This window comes from Pan troglodytes, chromosome X, assembly GCF_028858775.2.
Source record: "Pan troglodytes isolate AG18354 chromosome X, NHGRI_mPanTro3-v2.0_pri, whole genome shotgun sequence".
Lineage (NCBI taxonomy): Eukaryota > Metazoa > Chordata > Mammalia > Primates > Hominidae > Pan > Pan troglodytes.
The window spans coordinates 82,590,888-82,607,380 of NC_072421.2; the positions used below are offsets into that span (position 1 = coordinate 82,590,888).

Genomic DNA, 16,493 nt, shown 5'->3' on the forward strand with positions numbered 1-16,493 from the left:
GGTTGCATAGTATCCCATGGTGTATATGTATCACATTTTCTTTATGCAGTCTAAGTCTATCACTGATGGTCATTTGGGTAGATTCCATGTCTTTGCTATTGTGAATAGTGCTTCAATGAACATATGCATCTTTATAATAGAATGATTTATATTCCTTTTGGTATATCAGCAGTAGTGGGATTGCTGTGTCAAATGGGATTTCTGTTTTTAGGTCTTCGAAGAATTGCCACAGTCTTCCACAATGATTGAACTAATGTACATTCCCACCAACAGTGTATAAGTGTTCCTTTCTCTCCGCAACTTCACCAGCATCTGTTATTTTATGACTTTAATAATAGCCATTCTGACTAGTGTGAGTTGGTATCTCATTGTGGTTTTGATTTGCATTTCTCTAATGATCAGTGATGTTGAGCTTTTTTTCGTATGCTTATTGGCTGCATATATGTCTCCTTCTGAGAAGTGTCCATTCATATCCTTTGCTTACTTTTTTATGGGGTTGTTTTTTCTTATAAATTTGTTTAAGTTCCTTATAAAGGTTGGATATCAGACCTTTGTCAGATGCATAGTCTGCAAACATTTTCTCCCATTCTGTGAGTTGTCTGTGTAATCTGCTGATAGTTTATTTTGTTGTGCAGAAGCTCTTTAGTTTAATTAGATCCAACTTGTCAATTTTTGCTTTTGTTGCAATTGCTTTTGCATCTTCATCATGAAATCATTGCCCATTACTTAGTTCAGAATGGTATTGCGTAGGTTGTCTTCCGGGGATTTCATAGGTTCAGATTTTACATTTAAGTCTTTATCTTGAGTTAATTTTTGTGTATGGTCTAAGGAAGGGGTCCGACTTGTACCTTCTGCATATAGCTAACCAGTCATCCCAGGACCGTTTATTGAATAGGGAGTCTTTTCCCCATTGTTGTTTTGTCAGCTTTGTTGAAGATAAGATGGTCATAGATGTGTGGTCTTATTTCTGGGCTTTCTGTTTTATTTCATTGGTCTATGTGCCTGTTTTTGTACCACTACCATGCTGTTTGGGTTACTGTAGCCACGTAGTATAGTTTGAAGTTGAGTAAAGTGATGTTTCCAGCTTTGTTCTTTTTGCTTAGAATTGCCTTGGCTATTCAAGCTACTTTTCGGTTTCACATAAATTTTAAAATAGTTCATAATAGTTCTGTGAAGAATGTCATTGATATAACAGTTGGATAGAAATAGCATTGAATCTGTAAATTGCTTTGGGCAGTATAACCATTTCAGTGCTGTTGATTCTTCCTATCCGTAAGCATTGGATGTTTTTCCATTTGTTTGTTTCTTCTCTGATTTCTTTGAGCAATATTTTGTAATTCTAATTTTAGAGATCTTACACCTCCCTGGTTATCTGTATTGCTGGGTTATTTTATTCTTTTGTAGCAATTGTGAATGGAATTGCCTTTCTGATTTGGCTCTCAGTTTGGCTGTTGTTGGTGTATAGGAATGCTAATGATTTTTGTATATTGATTTTGTATCCTGCAACTTTGCTGAAGTTGTTTATCTGCTGGAGGAACTTTTAGGCACAAACCACGGTTTTTTGTAAATATAGAATCATGTCATCTGCAAACAGGGAGAGTTTGACTTTCTCTCTTCCTATTTGGATGTTCTTTATTTCTCTTGCCTGATTATACTGTCTAGAACTTCCAATACTATGTTGAATAGAAATGGTGATAGAGGGCATCCTCAGCTTGTGCTGGTTTTCAAGGGGAATGCATCCAGCTTTTGCCTATTTAGTATATAATGTTGGTTGTGAGTTTTTTATATATGGCTCATTATTTTGAGGTATATTCCTTCAACACCTACTTTTTTGAGAGTTTTTAACATGAAACACTGTTCAACATTATCAAAAGCCTTTTCTGCATCTATTGAGATAATTATGTGGTTTTTGTCTTTAGTTCTGTTAATGTGATGAATCACATTTATAGATTTGCCTACATTGAACCATCCTTGCATCTTGAGGATGAAGCATACTTAATCATGGCAGATTAACTTTTTGATGCGCTGCTGGATTTGATTGGCAAGTATTTTGTTAAGGATTTTTGTATCATTGTTCATCAAGAATATTGACCTGAAGTTTTCTTTTTTTGTTGTGCCTCTGCCAGGTTTTTGTATCAAGATTACTCTGACCTCATAGAATGAGTCAGGGAGGAGACTCTCTGCCTCAGTTTCTTGGAATAGTTTATGTAGGAATGGTACCAGCTCTTCTTTGCATATCTGGAGGAATTCGGCATGAGTCCATCATGTCCCAAGCCTTGTTTTGTTTCATAGGCTATTTATTACTGATTCAATCTCAGAGCTCATTATGGGTCTGTTCAGGGAATCAATTTCTTTCTGGCTTACTCTTGGGAACGTGTATGTTTCCAAGAATTTATCCTCTTTTCTAGGTTTTCTAGCTTGTGTGCATAGTAGTGTTTTTAGTAGTTTCTGATGGTTGTTTTTTTTCTATGGGGTCAGTGGTAACATTCCCTTCAGCATTTTTAATTGTGTTTATTAGGATCTTCTCTCTTTTATTCATTAGTCTAGGTAGTGGCCTATTTTATTAATTTTTTGTGGGAAAAAAAAGCTCCTGGATTCATTGATCTTTTGAATGATTTTCATGTATGAATTTCCTTCAGTTCAGCTCTGATTTTTGTTATTTCTCATCTTCTGCTAGATTTGGGGTCGATTTGTTCTTGCTTCTTTAATTCTTTCAGCTGTGAAGTTAGGTTGTTAACTTGAGGTCTTTCTAAGTTTTTGATGTGGGTATTTAGTGCTATAATTTTTTTTTTTTTTTTTGAGAGGGAGTTTTGCTCTTGTCACCCAGGCTGGAGTGCAATGGCGCAATCTTGGCTCACTGCAACCTCGTCTCCTGGGTTCAGGCGATTCTCCTGCCTCAGCCTCCCAAGTAGCTGGAACTACAGGCACACATCACCACGCCTGGCTAATGTTTGTATTTTTACCTCCTGACCTCAAGTGATCTGCCCGCCTCAGCGTCCCAAAGTGCTGGGATAACAGGCATGAGCCATCATGCCCAGCCTGAATTTTCCTCTTAACACTGCCTTAGCTGTGTCTCAGAGATTCTGGTATGTTGTATCTTTGTTTTCATTAGTTTTAAAGAACTTCTTGATGTCTGTCTTAATTTCATAATTTACCCCAAAGTCATTCAGGAGCATGTTGTTTAATTTCCATGTAATTGCATGGTCTTAGGCAATTTTCATAATCTTGACTTCTGTTTTTATTATGCTGTGGTTGAAAGTGTGTTTGGTATGATTTTGGTTCTTTTACATTTGTTGGGCATTGTTTTATGTCTAATTATGTGGTCAGTGTTGGAGTATGTGCCATATGGCAATGAAAAGAATGTATATTCTGTTGTTTGGGTGTGCAGAATTCTATAAAGGTCTAAAATCCATTTGGTCCAATGTTGAGATTAGGCTTAAAATATTTTTGATAATTTTATTCTGCTTGATGATCTTTTCAATACTGTCAGTGGGGTGTTGAAGTCTCCCACTATTATTGTGTTGGAGTCTATGTCTCTTCATAGATCTCTAAGAACTTGATTAGTGAATCTGGGTGCTCCTGTATTGGGTGCATATATATCTAGGATAGTTAGGTGTTCTTGTTTAATTGAACCCTTTTCCATTAGGTAATGCCCTTCTTTGTCTCTTTTGATCTCTGTTTGCTTGAAATCTGTTCTGTCTGAAATTAGAATTGCAACACATGATTTTTTGCTTTCCATTTGCTTAGTAGATTTTCCTCTGTCCTTTTATTTTGAGCCCATGATTGTCATTATGTGTGAGATGGGTCTCTCAAAGACAGTATACCACTGGGTCTTGCTTTTATTATCCAGCTTGCCACTCTGCACCTTTTAAGTGAGGCATTTAGCCCATTTACATTCAAGGTTACTTTGATACGTGTGGATTTGATCCTGTCATTGTGATGTTAGCTGGTTATAATGTTGGCTTGTTCGCATAGTTGCTTTACAGTGACACTGGTCTGTGTGTTAGTGTGTTTTTGTATTAGCTGGTAGCAGTCTTTCCTTTTGATATTTAGTGCTCCTTTCAAGATCTCTTGCAAGGCGGGTCTGGTGGTAAGAAATTTCCTCAACATTTGCCTATCTTAAAGTATCTTATTTTTCCTTTGCTTAGGAAGTTTAGTTTGCCTGGATATAAAATTATTGGTTGAAGAGTTTTTTCTCTAAGAATGTTGAATATAGGTCCCCAATCTCTTCTGGCTTGTAGGGTTTTAGCTAAGAGGTGTGCCATTAGCCTGATGGTGTTCCCTTTGCAATTAACCTGCCCTTTCTCTCTAGCTGCCTTTAACATTCTTTCTTTTTTGACCTTATGAATCAGACAATTATGTGTCTTGAGGATGATCTTCTTGTGTAGAATCTTGTAGGAGTGCTCTGTATTTCCTGAATTTGACCATTGGCCTCTCTAGCAAAGTTGGGGAAGTTTTCACAGATGATATCCTGAAATATATTTTCCAAGTTGTGTGCTTTCTCCGCCTCCATTTCAGGGATGCCAATGATTTGTAGATTTGGCCTCTTCACATAATCTCATACTTTTCAGAGGTTTTGTCCATTCCTTTTTATACTTTGTTCTTTATTTTTGTCTGTGTTATTTCAGAGAACCAGTCTTCAAGTTCTGAAATTATTTCCTTAGCATGGTTTATTCTGCTGTTAATACCTGTGACTGCATTGTGAAATTCTTGTGTTGTGTAATTCAGCTCTGTCAGATCTGTTAGGTTTTTTTTGTTTTGTTTTGTTTTTTTAACTTGCTATTTCAACCTTCAGTTCCAGTATTACTTTATTGTGATTCTTATTTTCCTTGGATTGGGTTTTGCCATCCTCCTGAATCTCAATGATCTTTCCTTCTAGCCATATTCTGAATTCTATTATGTCATTCCAGCCAGATCAGCCTGGTTAAGAACTCTTGTTTGAGAACTGGTGCAGTTGTTTGGATAACATAAGACAATCTGGCCATTCGAGTTACCAGATTTTTTGTGTTGGTTTTTCTCATCTATGCATGTGGCTGTTCCATTAACTGCACTGTAGATTGAGTACATTCAATAGACTTCTTTCCTGGATGTTTTCACCAGGCCAAGGCATTGTGTAGGGTCTTTACTTGAGGCTGACTTCTCATCTCTGGTTTTAGATGGGTGTATATTAGTGAAATATTTTTGGTGTTCGCTCTATGCTGTGTGATCCAGCAGGTGGCACTTAGGCTTATTGGTCAGTTGGTAGACTCTTGAATGGCTTTGTGGCTTCCTTATGTGTCCACACAGTTGCAGCTCTGTTCCCTTTCAATGCTCTGAAAGTGTGGGTTCATCTCCTGCTTGAGTGCTGGCTATAGATCTTGACTTGGTACTCCTGGGCTACCCACTGCAGCTCTGGGGCAATCTCATTGTTTATGTTTCTTCTCCAACTTGGAGGCAGCAGAGGAAGGGATCTTAGTAGTCATTGTGGCCAAGGGTCACTTATTTGTCTCCTGAGGGCTCCACCCCAGAGAGATGCAGATCAGCAATTGCTCAGTGCAATCATCCCAGGATGGAGAATCTATGCTGTGGGCCCAAGCCAAGGGTTCCCCGTCTGATGTGTGTGGGATCCATGGGAGATGGACTGGCCTCTTTATGGGTCAGCTGTAGCTTCTTGGAGGTACTTAGGGTCTTCGCTCCTTTGCTAGTCTGATGATGGCAAGGGCAGTTCCACTGCAGAGGCAGTGGCAGAGAGGCCTTCAGTTGCTCCTGGAGGCTCTGCACAGGGAGTTACCTGTGTCTTGATAGTTCTGGTGGAGGATGGCTGGAATCCGAAGCCTGGAGCACCTGCCTGGTGAGGAGATATGGGAATGGGCACCCACATAATAGTGTGACCACTTGTCCATAGGGCTGCTGTGGTATGGTTGGGGCCCACTCTAGTCCTCAGTTGCCTTGGATTTTCCAATACCTAGAGGTATCAGCCATGAAGGCTATAAAACAGCAAAGATGCCAACCTGTCCCTCCCTCTGGAAGCTTCATCTCAAGGAGTTACAGGCCTATTTCCAGCCAAAAGTCACCTGTAGAAGGTGTCTGGAGACTCTGGTTTGGAGGTCCCACCCAGTGAAGAGGAACTGTATCAGGGACATGCTTAAAAAATCAACCTGGCCATGTTTTGGTAGAGCAGCTGTGCTGTGGTGGGGGTCCACTTTAGCCCCTCGTTGCCTCAGACACTCCAAAGCCTGAAGGCTGAAATGGCTAAGTGGCCCAAACAGCAAAGATGGTGGCCTGCCCCTCCCTTTAGGAGCTCTGTCCCAGGGAGCTCTCTGTCCCAGGGAGCTCTTACAAATCTCTGTTGGCCAAAGAACATGGACAGGGGTGGTTGGAAGCCCAGTTTGGGAGGTCGCACCCAGTGAGTAGGAATGGGAATGGGGACCCACTTAAAGTAGTCTGGCCATGTTTTGGTAGGGTGGTTCTGCTGTGCTGGGAGATCCTTTCCACCCCAGTCGGCTCAGACTCTCCAATGCCCAAAGGCTGAAACAGCTAAGTTGCCCAAACAGCAAAGATGGTAGCCCACCCCTTCTTCTGGGAGCACCATCCCAGGGAGAATTCAACTCTCTGTTGGCTGGAGAACACCAGTGGTGGTGGCTGCAGCACCTGGTTGGGAGGTCCCACCCAGTGAAGACGAGTGGGATCAGCGACCTACTTAAAGAAGTAGTCTGTCTGAAGGCTCTACTTCCACAGCACCTCATAAGATAAGACCCACTGGCTTGCTTAAAGAAGTAGTCTGGCTATGTTTTAGTAGAGCATCTGTGCTGTGCTGAGGGATCCCTTCCACCCCTGGTCAGCTCAGACTCTCCAAAGCCTAAAGGCTGGATCAGCTAAGTTGCCCAAACAGCAAAGATGGTGGCCCACCCTTCCCCCTAGGAAGCTCCTTCTTAGGGAAAGGCAATGCCACTACCAGTGGCTGGCTGGAATTCCAAGCCAGTGGGTCTTATCTTGTGAGGTGCCACGGAAGTAGAGCCTTCAGGCTGTCACTGCTCAGCCCCCTGGATTCAGCCTCTTTCCTGGGGGTATGTATGGGGGTCTAACCTCCTATTTTGCTGGAGCTGCAGCTACTTTTGCCAGAAATCCCCAGTATCTAAGGTTCCAGGGTTTCCATGCATGCCTGAGCAGCCGCTCTGCCAAGACTCCACATAGCTCTGTGTGTCAGACTGAAGGCCCTAGCGGAGTGAGTTCACAAGGATATCTCCTGACCCAAGGGTTGCAAAGGTCCATGGGATAAGCATAGTTTTTCACTGTGGCACATTCACTCACTGCTTACCCAGGCAGGGAAGTTCCCCTGGCTCTGTGTTGCTCCTGGGTGCATCATTGTTCTGTCTTGCTTTTCTTCATTCTTCATGGGTCAAGTTGTTTCCTTGATTAGCCCCAATGTGAGTACCTGAAGGTTTCAGTTGAAGGTGTTGTATTTACTCACCCCTTCCATTCCTCTCCTTGAGAGCCATGCATGCTAGCTGCTTCTTCTAGTCAGCCATCTTGGCCACTCCCCCCATATACAAATGTTAACTCAAAATGGATCACAGACCAAAATTTAAAACCTAAAAGTATAAAACTCCTAAAACAAAATGTAGGAGAAACTCTTTGTGACCTTAGGTTAAGCAAAGATTTAATAGGTAAGATACCAAAATCCCAATCCACAAAAGAAAATATCAATAAATTGGGACTTCATCAAAATAAAATTTTCTGTTCTTTGAATGATAATGTTAAGAGAATGAAAAGGCAAGCAACAGAGGAGGAAAAAATATTTGCATGTCATATATATGATAATGGACTTGTATTCATAATAAAGAACTCTCGAAATTGAATAATTAAAAAATAGTCCCAAAAATCTTTTTGACACAACAATCTCATTAATCTGATATTGATTTTTTATTACTTTTGTGATAGAAACCAAAGAAAACTCCATAATTGTGTCAACTCCTGTTAAGGGCAAAGAGAGGAATATCAGCCATGGGAGATTAAAGAATCAGCTGCTGAGCTTCTATTTGTCTTAGATAACTAGAAGGGACATTTTAGCTACACAGGGTGATGGAAGATGAAAAACAGTTGATAGTTAATAATCTATTCCACCCCACACATTTTAAGTGAAATGCTAAAGTTTTGGCCAGGCCCGGTGGCTCATGCCTGTAATCCCAGCATTTTGGGAGGCCAAGGCAGGTGGATCACTTGAGGACAGGAGTTCGAGACCACCCTGGCCAACATGATGAAACCCCATCTCTACTAAAAATACAAAAATTAGCTGGGCTAATCCCAGCTACTCGGGAGGCTGAGGCAGGAGAATTGCTTGAACCCGGGAGGCAGAGGTTGAAGTGAGCCGGGATCGCACCACTGCACTCCAGCCTGGGTGACAGAGTGAGACTCCAACTCAAAAAAAAAAAAAAAAAAGAAAAGAGAAAGAAATGCTGAAGTTTTGACTGACCTCTGATGAGTATGAACCGTGAAAAAGATAGTATGGAGCCAGCTTTGCCTTGACAGCCTTTGCCTTGGGCAATGAAATAAGGCTGACTCTTTGTGGAATTAAATATATGTTTCATTAAGATACCATATTGAAAAGATACTTATATCATTTTTATTCCTAAAGTTTTGACAGTTGATTATCTATAATAAAAGAATAATAGTGACTGTATCTGAAGAAAGCAGTATTTCATTTTGGTTTAACTCTAAGCAGAGCAGTATATTATGCAGATAAAAGTTAAAGAGGGCTGGGCATGGTGGCTCACGCCTGTAATCCCAACACTTAGGGAGGCAGAGGCGGGTGAATCACCTGAGGCCAGGAGTTCGAGACTAACCTGGCCAACATGGTGAAACCCCGTCTCTACTCAAAATATAAAAATTAGCCAGGTGTGGTGGCACATGCCTCTAATTCCAGCTACTCGTGAGGCTGAGGCAGGAGAATCGCTTAAACCTGGGAGGCAGAGGTTGCAGTGAGCCGAGATTGTGCCACTGCACTCTAGCCTGGGTGACAGAGCAAGACCCTGTCTCAAAAAAAAAAAGAAAAAGTTAAAGTGGCTTTGAACTGTCGTTCAGGGCTTGTCAAATGAAGAACAATGCAATGTATTCCCATTATATTGCTTTTTATTTTTATTGTGGTATAATATCTTGTGGCCTGTAATGTTTCTGACTTAAATTTTAGGTTAGGTGGAGAAATTTTATATCAATGACTGTGTATAAATTATATCATTCATCTCTTTTTTTTTTTTTGAGACAGAGTCTTGCTCTGTCGCTGAGGCTGGAGTGCAATGGCACAATCTCGGCTCATTTCAACCTCTCCCTCCCAGGTTCAAGCGATTCTCCTGCCTCAGCCTCCCGAGTAGCTGGGACTACAGGCACATGCCACCACGCCTGGCTAATGTTTGTATCTTTAGTAGAGATGGGGTTTCACCATGTTGGCCAGGCTGGTCTCAAACTCCTGGCCTCAGGTGATCTGGCCGCCTCGGCCTCCCAAAGTACTGGGATTACAGGCTTGAGCCACTGCGCCCAGCCATCATTCATCTTTAATGAATGCATGCACTTATCCAGAAAGTATTGAGTACCTAATATATACTGGGCAGTAAGATACAAAAATGATCAAGGCCAATTTTCACATCAAAGAGCTATCAGACTGATTAAGAGGATGAACATTTAAAAAGATAGTGACAATGCAGTATAATACATGCTGTATTAGAGACACATAAAAGATTCTGTGTAGCTGAACAGAGAGAAGTTTAAATCTCCCTGGGGATGACTTAATTGGGCAGCCCTGAAATTTAGAATTTACCCTTCAGGTGATGGATGGCTATTGAAAGCTTTAAGTATGGATTATGATAGGAATTAATTTATGCTTTAGGGAGATAATTCTACATGGCAGTGCTGAAGGTGGATTTGAGAGTGGCAAGATTAACAGCACAGACACTTATTAAAAATATATTATTGTAGTCTGGTGACAAATGATTACATCCTAAATTAAGACAGCCACATTGAAGATTAAGTGCAGATGAATATAAAAGGTATATTCCACAGGATTTTATCACAGAACAGACGTGGGGATCATGACTACACTTTTTCCCAACAGAGAACTTACACAAGATTACATGATCCTTATTCCCAACCCAATCAAAAAGGTTGGTGTTAATGGCATCCAGTCTTGCAAAATAATTTTCAAGTCTCATCACAATGGAAAAAGAAAACTCTGGAAGTTTGCTATATAACATTTTGCAATAATATGCTTCCTAAACAAATAGCTAGCCTTGGTTTTCTTTTTGAATTTTCTTACAAAATGTTATTTTAATTGAAGTCTTTAAAGTTCGATATTTCATAATCAGCAGAGTAAACAGATAACCGACAGAATGGGAGAAAATATTTGCACACTAAGCATCCAGCAAAGGACTAGTATCCAGAATCTACAAGTAACTCAAATCACCAAAAAAAATATAATAATCACATTAGAAAGTGGGCAAAGGACATGAATAGACATTTCTCTAAAGAAGATATGCAAGGCCAGGCACGGTGGCTCACTCTTGTAATCCCAGGACGCTGAGGCAGGAGAACTGGTTGAACCCAGAGATGGAGGTTGCAGTGAGCGGAGATCGCGCCACTGCACTCCAGCCTGGGGACAGTGTGAGACTCTGTCTCAAAAAATGAAAAAAAAAAGATATACAAATGGCCAATAAACATATGAAAAGATGCTCAACATCACTAATCATCAGGGATATGCAAATTAAAACCATAATGAGATATCACCTTACCCCAGCCAGGATGGCCATTATTTAAAAAGTCAAAAAACAGTAGTTTTTGGCATGGATGTGGAGAGAAGGGAACCCTTATGCACTGCTAGTAGGAATGTAAATTAGTACAACCTCTATGGAAACCATTATGGAGATTCCTTAAAGAGCTGAAAGTAGAGCTATTCAATCCAGCAATCACACTACTGGGTATCTACCCAAAGGAAAATAAGTCACATCAAAAAGATACCTGCACTTGCATGTTTATTCCACCATAATTTGCAATTACAAAGATGTGGAATAAACCTAAGTGCCCATCAGTTAATCAGTGGATAAAGAAAATGTGGCTTATATACACCATGGAATACTATCAGCCATTAAAAGGAATGAAATAATGCATTTTGCAGCAGCTTGGATAGAGCTGGAGACCACTATTCTAAGTGACTTAACACAGGATTGGAAAACCAAAAACCATATGTTCTCACTTGTAAGTAGGAGCTAAGATATGAATATGCAAAGATATACAGAGTGATATAATAAACTTTTGAGGTTCAAAAGTGGGAAGATGAGAGAGGGCCTAGGGCTAAAAAACTACACATCAGGTACAATGTACATGACTCAGGTGATGGATGCACTAAAATCTCAGAATTCACTACTATATAATTCTTCCAAGTGACAAAATACCACTTGTACTCCAAAAGCTATTGAAATAAAAAATATAAACTAAAACTACTGAAAATGTAATTTAAAATACTAGCACACATGTAGTTGCAGAGATTTGTTTTTAATTGATCTCTATCCCTTGTTATTCTCATTGGTCTCCCAGGAAGAATAAACTGTTGCACAAGAAAAATAAATAAACAAAAAGAAAATTTGGTATTTCACCACAGTAACAGGAATAACTCATTTGTTCAGAAGCACACAAACCCTGTTCTTCTGTGGTAATAGATAACCCAACAGATTTGGGAAAGTTCCTTTCAATTAGTTAGACATTTTAACCTACTGTTAGAAGATCCACTCTTCTATATCTACATTCTCACCTTTATAAAGTACTATCAAATAATTATCTTGCCTTCACAAGTTGGTTGAACAGGTATGTTAGTTAACTAATTTTGCAGCAAGAAATTTTCATAACTGAAGGATATCCAGTATCTTATAAATAAAACTATGACCTAGTTTATATACTGTAATTTCTTACCAAAACTTAAGAACTCCTTATTGAATTCTTACTTAATTCATGGAAAGGAATTGATATGGCTGACAGGCCAACCTATTTTGAAGGTACTTATTTGGCTTTACATTCCCACATATAAGCAAGTGAAGGTTTCATGTGAATCAGTATTAGTACTGCAAAGCCTCAAGAATGAGACATTCTGTTCCGCAGTTATGCTTGTTATTGGAACCATTATTTTTTTTTTAAAAAAAGATCATTTTTATAAACAACAATAACTGAAGTGTTCATATATGCCAGATGGACTACTGGTTTCCTTTCTTCCTGCCCTCCCTTTCTTCTTATTGTCAGGAGTTCCTCAACGATTGAAGTTGTTTTAGCTCCAAATTGAATTTTTTGAAGGCCTTAAACCTTGATTAAAAATAAATTTACCAAAACATTGTCAAAAGTTACTTTAAAAAGTATTATATTGATAGTAAATCTACTAAACTTATTTATACAAGAGAATGTCTCTGGAAATACACAAGTGGTGAGAGAAGGGAGGGGAGGAGAAGGCCTCTGAGGTAAACTGTGAAGGGAAGTTGACTGTGGGTAAGGGGCAGAGAGGCATTCATTGAACTGCTATTTCTTGAGGTCACTCTGGGCGAAGGGCAGTGCCTGGGGTCCTACTTGCCGACCCAGGCACAGGCACGGAGTCAGAACATCCTGCCCCGCCCCTTCCCCCCAACCTTTCACCTTCCTTTCCAGCCCCACCCCGCTCCCATGGCCCTGGACCTTGGCAACGCTGCGCAGCGCGTCAGTCAACGTCACAGGGCGTGGGGGTGGCTAGAGGCCCCAGTGGCCTCTGATCTCACAGAGCAGATCAGCGCGGGTGTCCAGCGCCCCGATGTGGGCAGTCGGGGCTAGCCGCTGGGGCAGGCTGCCCCCAGCAAGAGGAGCGGCCGCTCCAAACCACAAAATCTCCAACGCCGGACAGCGCGACCTCGGTCACCATAAGCTACAGGCATCCTGCAGGCCATCGCGTGTGGTGGAGCGTCCGGCGCTTATCGTGGTCAGTCCCCCTCTACGCCACCGTCCGATTCCCCCGACGCCCCCGCCGACCCCGGAGCTTGCCCTCAGCCCCTTCATCTGCCGAGGCATACCCTTGCTGCCCATCCCACCCAGGGATCGCCACCGCTGCCCTCTACCAGGCTCCGGGCCCGGTGCCGAGGACTGGCCGCCAAGGGTTGCGGACTATGGCCCTAAAGCTCATCCACAAGGAGTTCCTCGAACTGGCCCGCGACCCCCAGCCCCACTGCTCAGCAGGGCCAGTGTGGGACGATATGCTCCACTGGCAGGCCACCATAACGAGGCCCAACGACAGCTCCTACCTGGGAGGGGTCTTCTTCCTAAAGTTTCCCTCCGACTACCTATTCAAACCACCCAAGATCAAATTTACCAACGGAATTTACCATCAACGTTAACGGAAATATGGGACAGGAGGGAGTATGGCAGAATAGCTAGAGACTGGACTCAGTAGTGTACCATGTAATTTCAAAATATAATTCCATCGCCTTAATAATAAAGATGCAGAAAGTGGCAGTTCACTTAATTGGTTATGTTTTGATTACTTTCTATGAAGGGGAGTCTCCTCATTCTTCTGGGCACGTCTTACGCGCTTTTCTTAGCAGGCAATGAGTGGAGGCCATAGAAGTGGTGGGGTTCTGGGGGTTGGGGACAGGGGCGTGCACGGTTGGTGGAGAGTGTGGCCGAGTGGGAAGTGAGGGTGTGTGGGGAGTGTAAGACAAACAGGTCAGTTTTCATTTAGTTTTGACAAAAAGATTTATTTGTTGATTTAGGATTGTGAAACAAAGCAAGAACAAGGGGGTGGTGGCTTTAAGATTGAGAACAGTTCCACTGACTAGTGGGAATTTTATTTATTTATGTATTTATTTATTTGAGACTGGAGTCTTGCCCTGTAGCCCAGGCTGGAGTGCAATGGCATGATCTCGGCTCACTGCAACCTCCACCTCCCGGGATCAAACGATTTTCCTGCCTCAGCCTCCCGAGTAGCTGGGATTACAGGCGTGAGCCACCAGGCCCAGCTAATTTTTGTGTTTTTAGTAGAGACGGGGTTTCACCATGTTGACCAGGCTGGTGTTGAACTCCTAACCTCGTGATCCGCCCGCCTCAGCCTCCCAAAGTGCTGGGATTACAGGAGTGAGCCACGACCCTGGCTGGGAAAGTTTTTAATGCGCAGTCTGTTTTGAACTGACATCAGTTGGGAAAAGCAAGATGAAGATTAATAAAGCTCGTATTCATTTTATTCTGAAGAACCTGTGTCTTAAGTTGTTTTGATTTTGACCATGAATAATATTACCCATCCTCTACTTGGAGATTCAGATTTAACTGGCCCAAAATGAAATGGATTAGTTGTTACAATATAAAATGTATTTTTTTCCCAGTTTCCGACAGCCCCCATACCTTCATCTTCCACCTTTTTGCCCACTCTGCCTCTCTCCCACACCCAGAGTTGGGTTGTTTGTGACTTCTCAGGACATACCTACTAGCTCTTACTTGTCATGTTTTCTCGAGAACCATGTAAGGTCTGAGATTCTACCCAGCCTGCAAGCTACAAGTTAGCTTGTCACAGTTTGGTGGAGGCTGGCAAAATGACAGAGAGTCCTGGGTTAGAGGCAGGAGTCATAGTACAGCAGGCAGCATGAGCTTCACTGACATCAGTTTCCCTTGCTCCCTCAAGTCCCAAGGAGGAGAGGTAGATCAGACCAGGTGAGTGGTGCACACACAGTGGGTTTGGGTCACAGTTGAGAGAACTTAAGTTTAGGAACCCCCATTCTTTGAAAGGGGACTGCTAGCAAACCTGCCCACCCTTTGCCTAGAGAGAGATGTTCTTATTAAGCTGATCAGGAAACAGGCAAATCTACCCTCTCCCCTGGAGGGGCCTCTAACTTCCAAGGCTGTTGTATACAAGCATATGTCAATAAAACTATTTGAAAAAGAAAAAAAAAATACTTTCAATATGAAACTGAGTTTTCAATAATCCCCTTTTATTCACTTAAACGCAATTTTTACATTTTTTAGTTTTTGTTTACATTTTTACAAGAAAAATCAACTATTAAAGATTAGTATATCTGTAAGAAAATTTATATTTTTCTAAATATAAAAATATATATATTTGAAATGACAGTCCAGGACAAATGTTGTCACAGGATGACTAGAATTATCATGAAGAATTGCACCCTGACAGTTTTAACTGGACTATCTGGTTGTACAGGTAAAAATTAATTTTATGAAAATACTTGTGTGTAAGGAAAAGCCCAGTTCCTCCATTAGAACTTGTACATTCAGGGATGACCAATCAGTGTAATAAGCAGATTACTACCATCATCACATTTAATACATTTTGTAATTTAATCAATTATCTAATCTTAGTAGGCTAAAAAAGTTTTAATTTTCTGAAGGTAAGTTTAATCCTTAACACTTCAAATAAAAGAGAACAAAAACTACTCAGCAGGAAAAATACATGCTTAGTGTCTTACTGCTTTCATGCACGTTTAAAATAATTTATTTGGATGCTGACAATGTTATTGACATTACATTTTCAATACATGCCAACTTTTCTCTTACCTGGAGCACAGAAGAAAAAGAGACATAGAGAAACTTCTTCAGGCCTGGCACAGTTGCTCATGCCTCTAATCCCAGCACATTGGGAGGCCAAGGAGGGCAGATTGCTTGAGTTTAGGAGTTCGAGACCAGTTTTGGCAACGTGGCAAAACCCCATCTCTACAAAAACAAAATTAAAAAAAAAAAAGCCAGACATAATGGCGCACACCTGTAGTCTCAGCTACTTAGGAGACGGAGGTGGGAGGATCCCTTGAGCCCGGGGGAGGGGGGCTGGGTGTTGAGGCTGCTGTGAGCTGTGATTGAGCCATTGCAATTCGGCCTGGGTGTCAGAGTAAGACCGTGTCTCAAAAAAAAAAAAGTCTTTGCATTTAAATATGTGAATTTGTAAATTACACTAAATCTCACTTGAGAAGACTTTATAAACTCTTTTTTGAAGTGTAAAAGTTAACTTTAGTATATTACCTATGATCTACTCTTGTTAAAGGGCAGATGGAGGGATGAAGGCAATACTGTCTAATAAAACTTTCTGCAATGACGGAAACATCCTATATCTACACAATCCAAATACAGTAGCCGCTAGCCATGCATGGCTATTGAACATCTGAAACAGAGAGAGAGGGAGAATTTTGTTTTTACCTAGTTTTTAGTAAAAGCTTTCTTGCATGGTTTGCAAACCACTTTTTAACCTTTGTATTTTAGATTTTACATGCCTCCAAGAGATCTTTACAAAATGTTTACATTATGATATGTAACTATAAAAAAAAAGAATAAAATTTCTGTCCATGTCACTAGAGATCATTGATTTAGTAGAGAGCTATGCTATGAATATGTTTGATATTTGTAGACTGTTGAAACATTACCACTTAAGAAATTTCTAATCAAGAAATTCAATATTATAGTCTGTTCCTAAGAAGCAAATAGAAACTTTTATTGTAGAGATTATGTATGTAGGTCATCAATAGTGA

The 16,493-nt window shown here is 41.0% G+C and overlaps 1 protein-coding gene across 1 annotated transcript; it reads left to right on the plus strand.

Annotated features, from left to right (window-relative positions):
* The first annotated feature begins 12,730 nt into the window (after positions 1 to 12,730).
* LOC743463 (uncharacterized) lies at positions 12,731 to 13,490 on the plus strand. Its single transcript, XM_009439298.2, has one exon. It carries the CDS (start codon positions 12,791 to 12,793, stop codon positions 13,421 to 13,423), a length of 633 nt encoding a protein of 210 aa, XP_009437573.2. The 5' UTR covers positions 12,731 to 12,790; the 3' UTR covers positions 13,424 to 13,490.
* The last annotated feature ends 3,003 nt before the right edge of the window (positions 13,491 to 16,493 follow it).